The sequence below is a fragment of the Myotis lucifugus genome, unplaced genomic scaffold (assembly GCF_000147115.1).
Source record: "Myotis lucifugus unplaced genomic scaffold, Myoluc2.0 scaffold_52, whole genome shotgun sequence".
In the NCBI taxonomy this organism is placed as follows: domain Eukaryota; kingdom Metazoa; phylum Chordata; class Mammalia; order Chiroptera; family Vespertilionidae; genus Myotis; species Myotis lucifugus.
In genome coordinates this window covers 1,737,102-1,756,261 of record NW_005871100.1, presented here as the reverse complement: position 1 = coordinate 1,756,261, position 19,160 = coordinate 1,737,102, and the positions used below count along the sequence as shown (strand labels likewise).

Here is a 19,160-nt window from a genome sequence, read left to right as displayed (position 1 = left end):
AGATGCTCAATGCAGGAGCTGCCCTGGTGGTCAGTGCATTCCCACAGCCAACCTCCCACGGCCGGCCAACGTCCCATGGTCCCTCCCCCCGGCCAGCCGGCCAGGCCGAGGAACCCCACCCGTGCACGAATTCGTGCACTGCGCCTCTAGTTAAGTATAATGTTACCTGTGGGGTTTTGTAGATGCCTTTATCAGGTTGAAGAAGTTCCCTTCTGTTCCTAGCAGAGCATAAATTTGGCCTTACTCTGCCTTTTTGTTCTACTCGGGCCCACCTGGATTAGGTGATGCTCCTGCTCTGTGGGTCCATCTTTTTTATGCAGTTTTCTGATTCAAATGCTAATCTCTCCCAGAGACACCCTCACAGACACACCTAGAAATAATGTTTTACCAGCTATTTAGTCATCAGCTAGCCCAGTCCAGTTGATACATAAAATTAATCATCATATACCAACTAAGGCAACTGCAGATGAATTTAATACAAGGATTAATGGTCTCCTCATCATCCATATCTCTTTTCTCATGTAATTAATTCATCATTCCTGAGCTATGTGAGCTTCCCAGGACTGGACACCATGAAAGAACATCGTGTTGCAATACTACTCTGCACTCTCCATTGCTCTGTCTTTAAGTGACACTCATATGTAATGAGAAGGGGACTTCTGTGGTCTCTTCATGTACCTTCTGAAATTCGAGGAACTTTGTGCTTTAAAGAAGTTTTTCTTAGTCATGGTTTTTGTAGTTACAATCTACAGCAAGCATGTCAAACTCAAAGGCTAACACGGGCCAAATAAACGAGGCATGCAAGTTTGATATCCTTGATCTACAGAAAGCAATAACAATATATTGAACTTCCCCTAGCATAATTATAACTTCTAGGTAAACACTGAGCTGTTACAGGGAAGTTTTTGTTTCAATCACTATAATTGTTTACCAGCTACTTTCAGAACTTACTACAGCTGTACTTTATGTGGTGCTGAGGGGGAAGGGGAGGTAATATTTTTCAGATTCCTGTAAAATAAACCTAGTTTAGTACCACATTATTTTTCTAATTTTTAGACTTTTTTGGGGGAAAATATGTTTTAATTGATTTGAGGGGGGGGGAGAGAGAGAGAGAGGGAGGGAGGTACTCTGAAATCAGGAAGCAGCCTAGCATCAATGTTTTATTACGGCTTAAGCAGGTTATTTTTTTCTTTCCTGTGACTTGTGAAATAATGATATATCTTAAATTCCTTAGTGTGTGGTGGTTAATATTATGTGTCAACTTGCCTGAGCTAGGAGGTGCTCAGACATTTGGCCAGACATCATTCTGGGTGTTATCTATGAGGGTGTTTCTGGATGAGAATAACATTTGAATTGGTAGATCCAGTAAAGCCGACTGCTTTCCCTAATGTGAATGGGTCTCATCCAATCAAAGACCTAAATAGAACAAAAAGGCTAAAAGGGGAACCCTTCCCGCCTGTGCTTGAGCTGAAACATTCATCTTTTCCTGCTTTCTGACTTGGACGGAAACATTGGTCCTTCTCGGGCCTCAAGCCTGCTATCATTTGGACTGGAATTACGGATCGGCCCTCCTGAGTCTCTAGCTTGCTGACGGCAGATCTTGGGATTTCTCAGCCTCCATCATTACACAAGCCAATTCCTTATAACAAATACGTAAATATAGAGACAGCGATAGAGAAATACATACATGCTATTGGTTCTGTTTCTCTGGAGAACCCTAATACAGATGGAGTTCTGAATTTAATAAAAATGCAGTAATTGAGGGTTTCCTCAATTCCTTCTCTAAATTCCTGGTGGTTGAACTGTATGTGAGAAGATCTACTCTTCTGTACAAGGTTAGTATTCTAGGACTGGGGTTTGGGGATTATCATGCCATGGGTGTTGCAGTCTAGAGAGATACAGGTTTCTTTCCACATCTGCTATGTACTTCCTGTGTGACGTCAGGTAGGTCTTTTAATCTATGTGGGATTGGTTTCCTTATCTGTAAAAGGAGCTGGTTGGATGAGGTCATTTCAAAGTCCTTTTCTATTCCTCAGGTAGGTCAGTTAATCCACCTGGAATTGGTTTCTTATCTATAAAATGTGCTGGTTGGACTAGGTGATTTCAAAGTTCTCTTTCAAATCTCAGGAATTGTTTCTTCTGTCTCAGTGAGGGGAGGTGGCCTAAGATGTAAATAATTGGATTCTCTTGCACAGCTAAAACAGCAGCAGTAATGTCTGAATCCAGGCATGCTGATTCTCTGCATCAAGACAGAGTCTGATGATCCGTGTGGTTTCCTGGGTTGTACTGTTTGTGCAAAGAACGGTGGCCTTCAAATTAGAGTTTCCATAGAATTTGTAGTCAAGGTCAGGAATCATCACCTTCTGAAATAAAAATTAGTGAGTTGATCCCAAGAGATTCGCCAGCCAGTAACTGACTGACGTTGAGATAAGGCCAGGGGGCTCCTTACATCCAGTAAAAGGTCCACGTGTCTCCCTGGTAAGGAAGTCCTCAGTATAAAGAAAATAACAAGACCAGCATAAGCTATAGTTCTAGAAAGGATGACTTACCTTTGCTGAGAAAGGCTTGAACGGCAGGATATTTCAGTGACTGCTGTGAACTACTGGAGGGTGGGTGTTGAGAACCAGTTTTGTTTATGAAGGCGAGAGACATGGTAACTTGGCAGGCCTGAGTTTTCTGATCCTAGAAAAGCAGACAGGAGATTTGACTTTGGGTAGTGAACACACAATACAATATACAGATGATGTATTTTTGAGTTGTACCCTTGAAACCTATGTGATTTTATTAACCATTGTCATCCCAATAAATTTAATTAAAAAGTAAATATGAAAAAACACAGAGAAGCAGAGCCTCATGAAGTAAATAGTGAGTGGAACATTTCAGCTGCCACCTAACTCCTGTGCTGAGCTTAGATTTGGTGTGACCCTTGAGCCTCGTGATTACATATGTATTGTCCCTGTACCATGATCTTAGGCTGGGGCGCCTCACGCATCTGTTATAACGTGATAAATTGACACCATTTTGACATTGATTGGTGTCTTAGGCACCTGGTTTGTGTGAATCAATCCCCAAGGGATTGTACCTGAGCAGCTCCTGGGGCTCAGCCCAGAGCTTCTGCCACCTTCTCTGTGGCTGCCCCGGCCACATAAGAGTCCCAGGAAAGAAATATATCCCTAAAGGGCAATGGCATGTCAGAAAGAGAAAAGTACACCTGGCTGAGGAGGCTGACAGGTTGATGCAGAGATGCAGGGGTGACATTGAAGATCCAGCTGAAGGGAAGCTCAGAAGCAGGACAGAACAGGAGTTTACTTTGACTAGTGTACAGGTTGTGTAAGAGGACTGGCTAAGATACATATTGCAACCGAATATGCTCTGTCCCCCGAAATTCCCCAAAGTAAAGTGGTTAAGCCCTTGACTGTTTTAAGATTACTCCATTTCAGTGGCTCAATACTAACTAGTGAGCCAAAGTTAACTTCTCCTGGTGGTCATAGGACCCTGGCAGGCTTACTAGCATCTGTATGATGTTGAAAGGGCAGCATAATCTTTTGCCTCATTTCTAAGTTTGGGATAATTTTCTTAACCAGAGGGTTAAGAAACAAGTGTGTGATCCTACAGGAAACAATTGAAAATCACAGATTATTAGTACTATATTGGGGGGAGAGGGGAATAAAAACCATCACTAATCCTATTACCTGGAGAATCAGTATTTGTTGCTGATCCTTCCAGACATTTTCTATGTTATGTGACTAAAAATATATGCCTCTGTGGGTTAATTTAATTTAATTTAATTTGATCAAACCTACATTCCCCTGGAATGTCAGCTCCTTGGCGCTGGGACCACATCCTTCGTCAGGTCCTATCCTGTGCCCTGGGAGGCACCTCACACCAGGCAGTCACTAAGACCACGCTCTTCTTCTGCTCTCAGGTTGGCAGCCCCGGTGGTTCCTTCTCTGTGGGGGGATATTATCCTATTACGATTCTCCTGAGGACGCCTGGAAAGGCTGCAAAGGGAGCATCCAGATGGCGGTCTGTGAGATTCAAGGTGAGAAGGCAAGGGCGGTGCAGGTTTTATTTTTCCTTCTGTCCCCCCTCCCCCAAAATAAGAAAGCGCTGGTCTCTCCGTGCCTCTCTCTGCTTCTCCTATTGCAGACAAAAATACATAGTGTTATGTCCCAAAAGAAAGCTCTGCAGTAAGACCTAAAACTGCAGCCAATTTGTAAGAGGTCATCGTCGTCAAAATAAATGAGAGCAGTGGGCCTGACCACACATCTAGTGCTTCTTCCTTAGTCACCTGCCCACCTGGGGCCAGTGGCTTATTTAAGTCTGTTCACTGCAGCATCTAACACTTCAAGTCACACGCACTTTCACCACCACCACATACTCAAAACCAGCAAATGCCGAACAGACCTACAGATAGCCTTCACCTCTTTGGTTTTGGGAATCGTGAGATGTGGCTCAGAGCAGATTAGAAGAGAAAGACGAGAAGGGAATTTTTGGTTTGGGGGCTGGTGCGTGGTGGGTAAAGGAGAGTGCAGGTTGCTTGTTTCTTCTTTTGAGGGCTCTGAGGGAATTCTCACACTTTTGATCTGACTTGGGAAGGGAAGGGAAGGGAAGGGGAAAAGGAAAACATTGTGTTCTTGATCACTTTCCAGGAAAGCCAAGGAGATAGAGTGCCCTCTTTCTTGTTGGCATGCAAGCCATTTTGACTCAGAGCAGCATATTTCACACACGCGAGCCAAAAGAGAGATGCCCTCTCTATTCTGATAAAAGATCCTAAGGAGAATTGGATGATTGTTTTTTAGACCCGAATCTTGGTGTGATACCTTGGAGCCAGTTGCAGGGTTTTCCCTCCTCATCAGCGGAGGCATCGGATGAGATGAACGAGCTAGGCGAGGTGGTAGGGGCTGGCATCCTCTCTTAGAAGCAGACTCCAGTGACCGGCACCAGCTGAGCTCAGGAATGTGGGTGGGTGGAGGCTACCCAGGTAGGGTTCTTCTGGGTTTCTGACCTCCCTCTGCTTTGCTCCAAGTTCATTCTGTAGATAACACACGCATGGACCTGATCATCCCTGGGGAACAGTATTTCTACCTGAAAGCCAGAAGTGTGGCTGAGAGACAGCGGTGGCTGGTGGCCCTGGGATCAGCCAAGGCTTGCCTGACCGACAGTAGGACCCAGAAGGAAAAAGGCAAGTACTGATTGTCCTCTGGTCTGAGAACCGTGGGAATCACCCACTGTCATCTCTGGGTCCCATATTTGTTACCTTGCTTCTGACCACCTAGCCAACTTTTTGTGTCATGCAAATGATGCACAATGCAGTGGCATTTAAACTGTGGTCTCTATGAGCCAGGAGGTCACAGTTTCATTCCTGGCCAGGGCACATGCCTGGGGTGCAGGCCCAATTCCCAGTGGGAGGTATGCAGGAGGCAGCCGATCAATGATTCTCTCTCATCATTGATGTTTCTATCTCCCTGTCCCTCTCCCTTCCTCTCTGAAATCAATAAAAATATATATTTTTAAAAAATTAGTTAAGTGCAGCCTCACAGAAGCCATGGATGCCATGACCTTCAAAACTGGGACCCTGTCAACATTTTCAAATGCTGCCACTTCCCCAAAAAAGTCAAAGACTCTTGTTCCTGGTAACTGGGAAAATACAGTATCCGGACCCCTAAAAGCGCAGTCTCCATAGCAAACACAAGACCCAGCTTGTTCCAGGGCTGCATTTCTGTCGAGTGTGAACTGGCTCAGGCTTCATGCAATAACAGAGCTCTTCTACGTTCACTGGTACAACACCTAGGGGACCCCAATTCAAACGTCAATAGGCTTTATAGAAACAGGTTTTAAAGGACCACTGATAACTAAAGGAATGAACCATATATTTCTCTGTATGAAAAATATAAAAGAGGCTTTTCTGTATAATAAATCAGCTCTAAATGCAAAAACAAACAACCCTGGTCTCTATCCAACGCTCAGCATGTCAGAGCAGAAAGAGTGCAGGCTTTGGAGCCAGATACAATTGGATGCAAATCATGGCTTTGCAGGTAGGTTCCTGGCTTTGTGACCTTGGCCCAGGTCACTTAATCCCTCTGAGCCTCAGTTTCCTAATATTTTACAAAGAGGAAATGACCTACATTAGGATCACCACAAGAATTAGTGAGCCTGAAGCCCTGTGGCACCCCATCTGGCGGGGTTCCCCTTCGGTAAAGAGTAGCTGAGCCAGAGAAGCCTTGGACCAGGGTGCTTCCTACAGTGACACCCGCTTACCTCCCACCCACCTCCGGCCCTGGGGTGGGATGGATGCTTAATTGTCAGGTTGCTGCTGCTCAGTGCTCATTAACTCGCCATCATTAGGTCTGAGAAGCAGGGCACAACTTTCTTTCTGGACTGGGTCATGCATATGCCAGGGCTCACTGCCTGAGCCCTCATCGCCCCCTGGCCCCATGTACACCTGGAGAGATTGTGGGGAGAGGAGGGCCTCTGGGAAAAGTGTTTCAGGAAACCTTTCTCATGACTGATGTGGCAGATGCGCTTAACTCTTCCAGTAGACGCAGAAAAGTGGCCACTTTGTTGGTGCTTTTGATGCTAAATCGGGAGTAAATTCTAGACAGTCAGCTTTGACTCAGATCCGGTGGGAACGTGCAGCATTTTTATGGAGGAGGAAACAGGCCGTAATGATATTTGCTGAGCCCTCAGCACCAGGGTGGCTGGAGTGCCAAGCTAATAAGGGAGCAGCAGGTGCACAGAGGGTGCTATTAGCCGTGACAGGCAGCGTGCTGGACCAGTCCTCGGAATTAATGAGCCGCCTCATTAGTGGTAATTGCACGTTACAGAACACCGTTTCCCAGTTCTGTGCACTGTGGTAGCAGGCAGAGGGCTGTGGCCCCATTTTACACACAGGAAAACTGTGGTAGAACTGAGACTAGAACTCTGAACCTGGACCCTGCTCCCATTCTGACACGCGTGGGTCAGGAGTATGCTGTCTCCTCTCTGTACCACTGATCAGGCCATATGCTGGCTCAAGAAATAATGTGGATTATTTCCCAAGTCTGGCCATCTCCTCTTCTGTTTTCCTTGCTCCCATATCTTCACCTACACCCTGTCTGTAAGCCATACTATAAACACCTGACTTCAGGCATAGGTTGTATATTCCATGATCTGTAGAATATGCTAACTAGTACATCGTGTATTCATTCTGATAATGACATGCATTGTCATCATTTTGTTATGTAGAGTTTGCTGAAAACACTGAAAACTTGAAAACCAAAATGTCAGAACTAAGACTCTACTGTGACCTCCTTGTTCAGCAAGTGGAAAAAACAAAAGAAGTGACCACAACTGGTGCGTCCAGTTCTGAGGTAAAATATTATTGCTCTCAGTCGCCTGCAAAGTCGCACCCGACGTTGCTTGTAGGTGATGCTTACTCTCACTTCATCCCTGAATCTTGGATTTTACTGTTTTTCAGAGAAAATAAAATAAAATTTAACAGAGAGAACAGTTCTGTGCATTTCAGCCTATGGATGCATATAGCTTTCCTTCCTAGGATGAATTCAGGATTAACTAAGTAATTGCTAACATTTGGACCTGCCTGTTTTGTGCACGACACTGTGCTGGATAAGGGAAGGAGAGAGGCACCAAAAAAACCCATTTCAGCCCTGTTCTTGGGATGTTTATAGTCTAGAACAGTGACTCTCAACCCAGAGCAGTGGTGCCCTCAGGAGACGTCTGGCAATGTCTGCGATGTTTTTCTGGGAGAGCCCAGCAGAGAGACTTGGTTAAGTTTTTGGTTTTCCTACATGAGGTGTAACATGAGGGACTCCATCTTGGGCCCAGTCTGGTTGCTTTAACACTACTAGGATGTGGTCACTGCACTCTCGAGTCAGGATGTGACCTCAGTTTCTGAACAACACATTAATGTCAATATCCAGAGGAAAAACACACCGAACAAGTAAAATAACTTGGAGAGGAAAAATGATTAGATATTCAAAAGAATTCCAGTTGCTGAAACCTGAGACTCATCTGAAGGGAAAGCCAGAAAATCCATTCTCAAAGCCAGCAGCGCGTTATCTGTGGTCTCTAATGCTTCTGTTTTAGAACCTCATTTTCACTCAGGCCATGGGAGACGTTTTTTCAATGACCCCACCGGTCTGCAATCTCTGCGATCCCTGTGTCACATCTGCCACCCCTGAGGACTGGAAACGGCCCTGTGCCCAGCACCTGGCACGGTGCTGGCATAGAGTGTTGTTGAGTTGAATGAAGTTGTTGCTCTCGGCTGGAGCAGTGGGTGACTGTGAAGGGTCAGATTGAGGGTACGGCTCGTGTGTGGTCAGTAGATAAGTTGGACTCACTCAGTGTTTTTATTTCATTTTATAACTGATGTACATGTTTGTCCTGCAGAATAGATGGGAATGGTATTATGGTTGTGGATAAAAACCTCTCAGGACATTCCGCAATTGGGCTACTGCTTTTTCGCAAGGTAAAGGAGTCTTCCACTCTGCTTGTTTGGTAGGAGGGAATCGATGTGGGAACTCTGCTGAAATCAACGTGCAATACTTTTCTGAAGACTTTGGAAGAATGCATGCAGATTGCAAACGCAGCCTTCACCTCGGAGCTGCTCTGTCACACTCCCCCAGGGTCGCCGCAGCTGGCCACGCTCAAGTCCAGCAAGGTGAGAGCCCGCTCCACTCGGCGGTGGCAGCGGGGCTAATGAAAAGTTGAAACATTAAGAAAGTGATGTACTGAGCTATGGTCTCCATTACTCTTTGGTGGCGGATAAAGACTTTTTTAGTGGACTTTTCTTTATGTCCACTTTTACATCTGCCCGCAGTTCCCCGTGTCCAGTCAGTTATTTTTGGCAATTTCACCACCTAAACTTGTCTCTGTAGCCAGCCTCTTCTCTCTAGCCTCCTTGTCCAGTGAGCCTCCCTGAGATTTGTGGTATCTTTCTAACAGTCACCTTCAGCCTGATCCTTCCAGGCAGCTGGCCAGTAGTTCTTTTCATGTGGTGTAAATTGGACCACTCTACCAAGCCTTTCAGGGGCTCCCTCATTACCTGCAGGGTAAAGTCAGAACTTCTTAGCCCCTTCCCACATCCCCGGCCACTTTGGCTGTCATTACCTGGCTCAACCCTGCTAACTGCTTGTAGCTCCCCCCATCTCGGTGCCATTTCCCAGTGCCAAGAAGGCCTCTCCCCTGTCTTTCCTGGTTAGCTCTGATCCATCCCTCAAGATTTAATCTCTTCTTCCCTGAGTCCCTAAATTGGGCTGAGAACTCCTCTGCACACCTTCATTTTAACCTTACTCTACAGTCCAGTTACCTTAAGGCAGTGGTTCTCAACCTTCCTAATGCCGCGACCCTTTAATACAGTTCCTCATGTTGTGGTGACCACCAACCACAAAATTATTTTCGTTGCTACTTCATAACTGTAATTTTGCTACTGTTATGAATCGTAATGTAAATATCTGATATGCAGGATGTATTTTCATTGTTACAAATTGAACATAATTAAAGCATAGTGATTAATCACAAAAACAATATGTAATTATATATGTGTTTTCCGATGGTCTTAGGCGACCCCTGTGAAAGGGTCGTTCGACCCCCAAAGGGGTCACGACCCACAGGTTGAGAACCGCTGCCTTAAGGGCAGGAATCCCATACTGTTAATACAGTACCGCATCAGAGTTTGGTATTTATTAATGTTTAATGAGAATAACTGAAATTATAAGGAAGTAAACCACCAAGGGTTTGGCTCTGATAATTAGGCCCTTCAAAAGGCCACCTTCCTTTTCCTTAGAAATTTGGGTACCTTATTTGAGTAAATATGAAGGGCTGGTTGGGAAGAATGACTCCCTTTTAGGAGGATCTAAAATTGTTCTAAAACCGGGGCACTGCATGTGAAGGTCATATTTATCACTTTCATATGTGACAAAACTAAAAATGCTCTGTTGGAAGTTTAACATGTAAACGTTCATCTCTTTGCTTCTTTTAAAGATGAAACATCCTATTGTACCGATTCATAATTCATTGGAAAGGTACAGTAACTTTGTTTTTTTCTTCTTTCTAAAAGTAAAAAAAGATATTGTTATTCCTTGTTTTTTAAAAAATAAGGATATTTTGATCATACGGTGGTTTTTCTCATGATTTGAGATGATACCCAAAGGAAACAGTATCTGATTGCCCTCGTTGGGGTGAGCCTGAAGCAGTGACAGACCTTGCATTCCGCAGGGAGTCCCCAGGAAGGTGTCTGCATGTCCCCTGGGCTGCCCAACTGCTCGTAACCATCACTGCTTTTCATCTCTCCAGTGCACTGAGGGTTGGCACTGCCTCTCTTGTGGAGGAGCTGGGCTTGGATTTAAGTGTGCTTTAAACTGGGAAGGACAGTGCTATTTTTTTTAACATAAAAATAAAAATCTTAGGTGGCTTTAGAGGTTGAAAAAAGAAATAACATCAAAAGCTATTTCTTCCTCCAAAGGCTGCTTTGATTTAAAAAAGGACACATTTACATAGTTATGTTCCTAGTAATTGGGATCTTTACTCCGTTAATATTTGATATAAGCATTCCCAAATTTTTACTTAGTATATTTGTCCTTTAAAGTTATTATTTAACATTTTACCTCTTTATATATATTGTTTGCTTCTTTAATACAGGATTGTTCCCAATTTGGTTGTTAAAATTTTTCTCCTGTCCTAAATATTTCTACTAAGAACATCTTTATCATTTTTTTTTCTCTTGAGGTATTTCCTTAGTATACTATATTTTTCATTACTAAGTTGAAATATGATATTTCTTTAGAAAATAAAAATTTCTTGGAGTCATCATGCAGCTTGGACCCTTTCCCTTTATTTTTATTAGAAGAAAATTTTTTTCTTCTAATTTGGCTCATCCTAATCACTTATAATAAGATGTTATAATTGTCCCTTTAACAGAATCAGGTTTTCACTTGTATGTTAAATTGCCTTCTCCAGTTCCCTGAAGAGCAGCAGAACCTCAGGATGTTGCCTTTCCTCCAGAGTTTTATCTGTCACACATACTTGGCAGGGATGTTTATTCTGCCCTGATCACAGTATGTGGCTTCTAGACAATTACCTGCTAGGCAAACACAGGGAAATGGCCAATGATTTTTAGAACTGAGAGAAAAAAAAGTATTAAGTTTGGTTCCTGCAGAAAGCTGATTGGAAACCAGAGACCTTTCAATGACTATTTCCTATCGCTGGTGGGGAGCAAGAAGTTTGAGTCCCTGGAGGTGCAAGAAGAGCCATGGCTGGCTGTGATTTCTCAACTTCAGCCTGGAGACTGGCCCTGATCCCCTCACAGGGATGGGGGTGAGAGATTTGGCCGATTTAACAGTTCTGTTTTTCAATCGATGTAAATCCTTCCCCCATCTCTCAGAATCAGATCTACCTGGACAATCTATTTCTGACCAAATAATTGGATCTTCTGGTCTTTTTCTTTTTTAAAAAAATTCCCAGGCAAATGGAGTTAAACAATTGTGAAAATGGATCTTTAAATAAGGAAATAAATGATGATGAAGAAATCCCAATGAAAAACAAGAGTTCCTTGTATCTGAAATCTGCAGAGATCAATTGCAGCATGTCAAGTGAAGAAAATATAGACAATAATATAACAGGTAAAGACAGACTTAAAGTCTGACGGGAACCCTTGAACATTAGGATGTTGGGGGTTTGATCCATTATCCCTGATGGGACACTTGGTGGGAATTGAGCTCAAGACAGTGTCCTAGGTAGCTCCTGAGGCAGGTAAATTAGCATTAGAGGGACAACAGGTCCTTGTCAGCCAACATTCCGCCTCCATCTGACCGGTGCAGAATTCTGGCAGAAAGAAGAGGGATTGTCCCGCTCACTGTTCTTGGCCATGACGTTCATGGGCTGCAGTGAGCACAGCTGCCTGCACTAACCTTTTAGAGAGCGCAAGTATTTCATGGGCCTTCTACTCTGAATCTCAGAGTCCTTTGAACTTAGACCATGATGTCAGACTTAGGAGTGTGAGAAGTTATGGCAGTTCAGGTTTCCATCCTCCTGGTTTCTGGTGAGGCCTGAGTATGTCAGAATTCACCAGCCACATCAGGGTTTCCCCGGCCTTCTCTGTGTTCAAGCCAAAGGCCCACATTTCAGGTCATAGCCTGCAGTTTAAATGCTGCCCTTTCAAATTTGTTAATTCCATTGACTCTACCCTAAACCAACTTCGGATCAGTCCAAGACAACAGTAGTAGAGCTTTTAATTGTGTTATGGGTTTTAATAAATATTTTAAAAATAAAATTTAAAAAAAACCTGTCTTCATTTCTCTTGAAATCAGAGACTCCTTTTTTCCAGATAAGCTGGGTTTAGAAAAGAAGACCTATTTTCATAACTGTTAATATAAGGCAGGTGACCCACATATCACTGAAGTCTTGTCCCTTAAGTAAATAATAAAGACAGGAGAATTTCTATCGAAACAGTACTGTTGTTTGGCCCAGTGATTTTACTTCTAGAATTTGTCTATAGGGATAGTCAGATTTAAGGACAAATCTCTGTGCACGAGGATGTTGTTTAGGACATTACCGTTGATTCTCATTATTCATGGTAGTTAGGTTCTGTAAAACCATTGCAGACACTGAATTAGCAAATACTGAACCATTGCTCCAAGGGGAGATTCAGAATTAGGGTCCTGCAAGCCTCAGTTGACAACGTTTCTGTCCACTGATCAACCTTGTTTTATGTGTTTCCGTTTCAAGACACCTTGTTTACTATATATTGTTGATTCAGTAACATTGAACCCATGGCCAATAGCTCTACAGCACATGCCTGAGTCAAGCTTATCTAACATTCGCATTTTCTCCATAAGGCACATCACAGCCTTGTGCATCACAGATAGCACTATACTTGGGGGCCCTTTTAAACAGTGAAATCAGCAACGAAGTGCACAAAAATGCACAAAATGTGGTATCAAAGAAACATTTGTGTACAGTATGGGAGCTGAAATAAAAAGGCAGAGTGTCACTTGTTTAACCTTAGCTGGGAACATATATGTCAGGTGACTCAGTTTTCACCACTCTGCACATGTCCACAAATGACTGCAAAAGTGTGATAAGCATTGATTTTAGGGATACAAATAAACTTTAGCAAGTAGGCAAACTTACAAATCCAGAATACATGAATAATGAGGAGTGACTATTTCTAATACTAAAATTTTAGAAACTACCTAAATGCCCCCCACATGATGCAATTTTACATGGTCATTAGAATCATGTTTTGAAGAGTATTCAATGATAATGAAAGTATTTTTTGATACATTGATGAAAACAAGCAAGATACAAATCTACATATATTTAAACCCAATTTTGTGTGTGTGTGTGTGTGTGTAGAATTTCAGATTTTCATTTCTGTGTGCTTTTGCGTGTTTTAGAAATGTTCTGCAATGAGTATATATAAGTTTTTTTTGTTTTTTTTTAATAGTACTGTAAATACAATGCAGTCATATTTCCACCTACTGCTACCATCCTGACATATATCTATTCAGTTTTGTGGGTTTTTTAAAAAATATATTTTATTGATTTTTTACAGAGAGGAAGGGAGAAGGATAGAGAGTTAGAAACATTGATGAGAGAGAAACATTGATCAGCTGCCTCCTGTACACTCCCTACTGGGTATGTGCCTGCAACCAAGGTACATGCCCTTGACCGGAATCGAACCTGGGACCCTTGAGTCTGCAGGCCGACACTCTATCCACTGAGCCAAACTGGTTAGGGCTATATATAAGTTGTTATAATAAATAATGGATTAATAATAAGTATCTTCTACTCTGCAGTCCAAGGTGAAATAATGAAGGAAGATGGAGAGGAAAACTTGGAAAATCATGACAACTTGGCCCAGCCCGTATCAAACTCCTCAAGTAGCTCTCCGGAATCCCACTGGGAAGAAGGCCAAGAAGTTATCCCGACTTTCTTTAGTACCATGAACACCAGGTATTCTAAGCTCTCTAACATCACTGAAGGTGGATGCCTTCTGGGAGGTCAATCCTGGTGTTCCTTTCAGGTGATGGTGTGTTCTAGCAGAATAGAGAACCTGGTCTGATTTACTGTTTACTGTGTGAAGCAGTGGATGAGAAGGAACTGGATTGTGAGAGTATACTCTGGACAAATTGTAGTTTGCTTTGATGGTTAGCTTTGAAAAATGATGTTGTATTTAGACTGTACGGTAATAGGAAAACAAACACCTGGCTTATGTGTAAAATCCGGCCAAATGACTTGCCCTGTAGAGGCAAGCTGTTTTCATGACTACCTCCGAACTGCAGCGGGTGCTAACGTTTTTGCATTCTTTCCTCCTCCTTATCACCAAATGGCTTAGCTTTAGTGACATTGAACTTCTGGAAGACAGTGGCATTCCCACAGAAGCGTTCTTGGAGTCATGTTATGCTGTGGTTCCAGTGTTGGGTAAGGTTGCTGCATCGCCTTAATTTTATTAGTCTCTAGACTCTGTGTCACAGCTGTTATATTGCATCAGAAATCTGAACTGTGTGGACAGTGAGATGACCCTTCTTAGCTACCTCTTCATGGCACTGCATGACCTGAAGCATTATTGCATATTCCTATTCTTTTCTAATTGTGAATAAATAGTGACCTTTGAGTAGCGTCATGAAGAAGGGGAATTCTGTTTTCTAGAAATCATAATTAAAAATGAAAGTGAAAGTCATTGAGGAACAGACCTTCAAATCCATTGGTACTATGAAAAAAATGCTTACCAGTTAAAACGTTTTTTCAAAGATAAAGTTATAGCTATAATTTTTGTTAAGTTCAAATTATATTTACTTTATTTTTATAGAGTGACTAGTACCAGAAATCGCTTATGTGTTGAAATTGGTTATATGATTCAATTAACTATGCATCTTTTTTTTAAATTGGGGTATAACTTGCATAGAACTTGAGTGTTATGATCCCAGTAAGTTTTGACAAATGCACCTACTTATGTAATCCGCATCCCTGTCAAGACAAAGAATGTTTTCATCACCCAGAACATTCCCTCTGCCGGTCAGTCCCCAGCCTGTCACCCAGCCCGGGGCAACCATTTTACCGCTTTCTGTCGCCACAGATTAGTTTCACCTGGTCTAAAATTCCATGTATATAAAGTCCTGTTATAAACCCTTTTGCATCTGGCTTTTTCTCTCAATATAATGTTTTCACCCTTGTTGTTACATGTGTCAACAGTTCATTTCTTTGTGTTGCTGAATAGTATTTTATTAAGTGAATTTAACCCTTTGTTTATTCATTCTCCTATTGATGGGCATTTGGGTAGTTTCTTGTTTGAGGCTACTGTAAGTGAAATTTCACTTTTACTGTAAGTGAAATTGCCCTGAACATTTTTGTGTCAGTGGCATGTGTTTTCCTTTCTCTTGAGCAAATGCCGAGGAGTGGACTTGCTGATTCATAGGGTTCACATGTTTAGCTTTATAAAGGCGGTTGCTCAATTGTACACTTCCAGCAGCAGCGTGTGCATATTCTAGTTGTGTCACATCTTCACAGACACATGGTGGTGTCAGCATTTTTGGTTTTGGCCATTCCTGTGTTTAGTGGTATCGTGTTGTGGCTTTAATTTGCATTTCTCTGATGACTAATGATGTTAAGCACTTTTTCATGTAATTATTGGTCTTTGCTATTTGTTACACTGCGACATCTATTTAAAACTTTAATCCATTTTTAAAAGGTTAATTTTATTTTTATTATTGACTCATAAGAGTTCTTTATATATTCTGAGTAACATTCTGGTATAAACATACACATTATGAGTATTTTTCTCCAGACTATGGCTGCCCGTTTCTTACTGAGGTCTTTTGAAGAGCAGAGTTTTTAATTTTCATGAAATCCAATTGATCTGTTTTCTTTTATAGTTAGTGCTTTCAGTGTCCTAGAAATCTTTGCTTACCCCCAAAGTTATGAAGATATTCTCCTTGTCATCTTCTATAGTCTTTACTTTTGATTTTTCCATCTATAAGTCATCTTGGAATTAGTTTTTGTATATAGTGTGAAGGAAGTGTTGAGATTCTTTTTATTATTATTACTAGAGGCCCAGTGCACAAAAATGTGTGCACTCGGGGGGGGGGGAGGGGAGGGGTCCCTCAGCCCGGCCTGTGCCCTCTCACAGTCTGGGACCCCTCGGGGGATGTCCACCTGCTGGCTTAGGCCCGCTCTCTGGGGGATTGGGCCTAAGCTGGCAGTCAGACATCACTCTGGCAGCCTGGGAGCCCTCGGGGGATGTCCACTTGCCAGCGGGGAGCAGGCCTAAGCTGCAGTTGGACATCCTTAGCGCTGCTGAGGAGGTGGGAGAGGCTCCCACCACCACCGCTGTACTGGCAGCCATCAGCCTGGCTTGTGGCTGAGCAGAGCTCCCCCTGTGGGAGTGCACTGACCACCAGGGGGCAGCTCCTGCATTGAGCGTCTGGCCCCTGGTGGTCAGTGTGTGTCATAGTGACCAGTCATTCCCAGTCGTTCTGCTGTTAGGGTCAATTTTCATATTACCCTTTTATTATATAGGATAGAGGCCTGGTGCATGGGTGGGGCCGGCTGGTTTGCCCTGAAGGGTGTCCTGGATCAGGGTGGGGGTCCCGCTGGGGTGCCTGGCCAGCCTGGGTAAAGGGCTGAGGGCCATTTTCAGACTGGCCATACCCCCTTCAGGGTGTGGGTCCCCGCTGGAGTGCCTAGCCAGCCTGGGTGAGGGTCTGAGGGCCATTTTCAGGCTGGCCACACCCCCTTCAGGGAGGGGGGTCTCCTGGGGTGCCTGGCCAGCCTGGGTGAGTGGCTGATGGCTGTTTGCAGGCTGGCCACAGCCCCTTCAGGGTAGGGGTCCCCGCTGGGGTGCCTGGCCAGCCTGGGTGAGGGGCTGATGGCTGTTTGCAGGCTGGCCATGGCCCCCAGCCACCCAAGCTCCCAGTGGAGGCTGGCTGGAAGCAGGTATCTGGGATTTATTTATCTTATCTAATAAAAGAGAAACATGCAAATTGACCATACTTCCGCTACACTCACAAGCCACGCCCACTAGCCAATCATAGTGACTATATGCAAATTAACCCAACCAAGATGGCGGCCGGCAGTCACGGAGCTGGAGCAAGCAGGAGGCTTGGTTGCCCCGGCGATGGAGGAAGCCAAGTTTCCTGCCTGCCCTGGCCTGCTGTAGCCTCCGCTCAAGGCAACAAAGTTTCAATTATAGAAGATGGAGGCTGGCTGGAAGCAGGTATCTAGGATTTATTTATCTTCTATAAGAAGGTAGAAGCTTGGCTTCCTCCATTGCTGGGACAACCAAGCCTCCTGTTTGCTCCAGCTCCGTGGCTGCCGGCCGCCATCTTGGTTGGGTTAATTTGCATATAGTAGCTATGATTGGCTTGTGGGCGTGGTTTGTGAGTGTAGCAGAGGTACGGTCAATTTGCATGTTTCTCTTTTATTAGATAAGATATCTGGTTGTTCAAGAACCATTTGTTGAAAACCAATTGACCTAGTAAGCATGGGTCTACTTCTGGACTCTCTCTTCTGTTTCAGTGATCTATTTGGTTTTTCTTATGCCAATACCTGTGTCCTAATTACTGTGCATTTACAGTAAGGCTTGAAATTTGATAATGTAAGTCTTCCCATTTTGTTGATTTTTTTCAAGATTGTTTTGGCAATTTTAGGTCTTTTGCATGTCTACATAAGTTTTAGCTTTCCAGTTCTATTAAAAAGCCTGTTGATACTTTTATTAAGATTACATTGAATCTAAGCCAATTAGAAGGGAACTGATATTTATCTTAAACAGTGAGTCTTCTAATGCTTGAGCATCCTGTATCTCTCCATTTACTTGGGTATTTGTTATTTTCACAACAATGTTTGTATCACTTTTTTAGTATAGAGGTCTTATACATCTTTTGTTAGGAATAAATTTTAGAATTTTAATAGTTTTCATGCTATTGTAAAAACGATTCCATTTTCCAGTTGTTCATTGATAGCACATAGATACCATTGACTTTTGTACATTAAGTTTTTATAATCACGAATGAGTTAACTTTAAAATATATTTTCTGTATTTATTGAAATTATCAAGTGTTGTTTTCCCCCCTGTACTTTGTTAATGTAGTGAATTACATTGTTTGGATGAATGTAAGTCTACTATCTTGTTATTTGTTCCTACCATCTTGCTGTTTATTTTCTATTTGTCCTATCTGTTCTTTGTTCCTTTTTTACTCCTTTCTTGACTTCTAGCCAATTAATGTTATTTTTTAGTATTCAATTTTATTTCCTCTTTGGCTTTTTAACTACCTATCTTTGTTCCTGCCTTTCTTTTGGATCTATCAAGTATTTTTTAGAATTTTATTACATTTTCTCTTTTGCCTTTTTAGCTCTACCCAATTGTGTTATTTTTTAGTTCTTGTCCAACAGTAATATCCAAACCACATATGTAATTGTAAATTTTCCAGCAGGTACATTAACATAGTAAAATAAAACAGTTAAAATTAATTTTTATAATTTATCTAACCTCATATATTCAAAATATCATCTCAACATGTAATCAATATAAAAGAATCATTAATTAGAAATTTTGCATTCCTTTTCGGCACTAAATCTTTGAAGTCTGGTATGTATTTACACTGACAGTACATTTTAGTTTGGACTAGCTAATTGCAAGCACTAAGTGGCCACAAATCTAATGGCTACCACATTGGATAGTATAGCCCTAAGGATTACAATATGTATTCGGAGTTTATAGGATTATTCTCTCCTGCCACTTAGGACCTTATTATAGTTACTCAAATCAAGGTAGCATAATAGAAAAAGGTGATGATAGTATCCTAAGTGCCTTTGAAGTTTATGTTTAGAAAAGGATTTAAAAGCAAAAACTATAAGGTTTTTGGGGGGTGGGAGGGAGAAAACCTGCTAAATTGATTGTTACTATAAAAATAGTTTCCACTTGAAAATATTGCTTTTTCAAAGATGTTTTTAATTTTTTCTTTTAGACAAACTTGGCCCTACAGTGTTTGCTCCTGTTAAAATGGATCTTGTTGGAAATATTAAGGTGAATATACCAGCTTGTCTCTGGGGAGACTGTACAGTTGGAGGAAATAGTTGCATGAGATTCCATTCAGAAATAGATGATTGTTGCGTTTGATCTCAGAATAGAAAGTATAGGACAGCTGTGAGAAAGGTTCTGG

At 42.5% G+C, this 19,160-nt stretch overlaps 1 protein-coding gene across 1 annotated transcript in view; it reads left to right on the top strand.

Annotated features, from left to right (window-relative positions):
• PLEKHA8 (pleckstrin homology domain containing A8) overlaps positions 1–19,160 on the top strand; it is a 49,660-nt gene that overhangs the window by 14,707 nt on the left and 15,793 nt on the right. Inside the window, exons 3-11 of the mRNA XM_014455860.2 lie at positions 3,926–4,042; positions 5,030–5,185; positions 7,228–7,352; positions 8,504–8,662; positions 9,985–10,025; positions 11,464–11,621; positions 13,800–13,956; positions 14,339–14,424; positions 18,966–19,024. Of these exons, the coding sequence (XP_014311346.2) occupies positions 3,926–4,042; positions 5,030–5,185; positions 7,228–7,352; positions 8,504–8,662; positions 9,985–10,025; positions 11,464–11,621; positions 13,800–13,956; positions 14,339–14,424; positions 18,966–19,024 (1,058 nt within the window). The remainder of the gene's footprint in view (positions 1–3,925; positions 4,043–5,029; positions 5,186–7,227; positions 7,353–8,503; positions 8,663–9,984; positions 10,026–11,463; positions 11,622–13,799; positions 13,957–14,338; positions 14,425–18,965; positions 19,025–19,160) is intronic.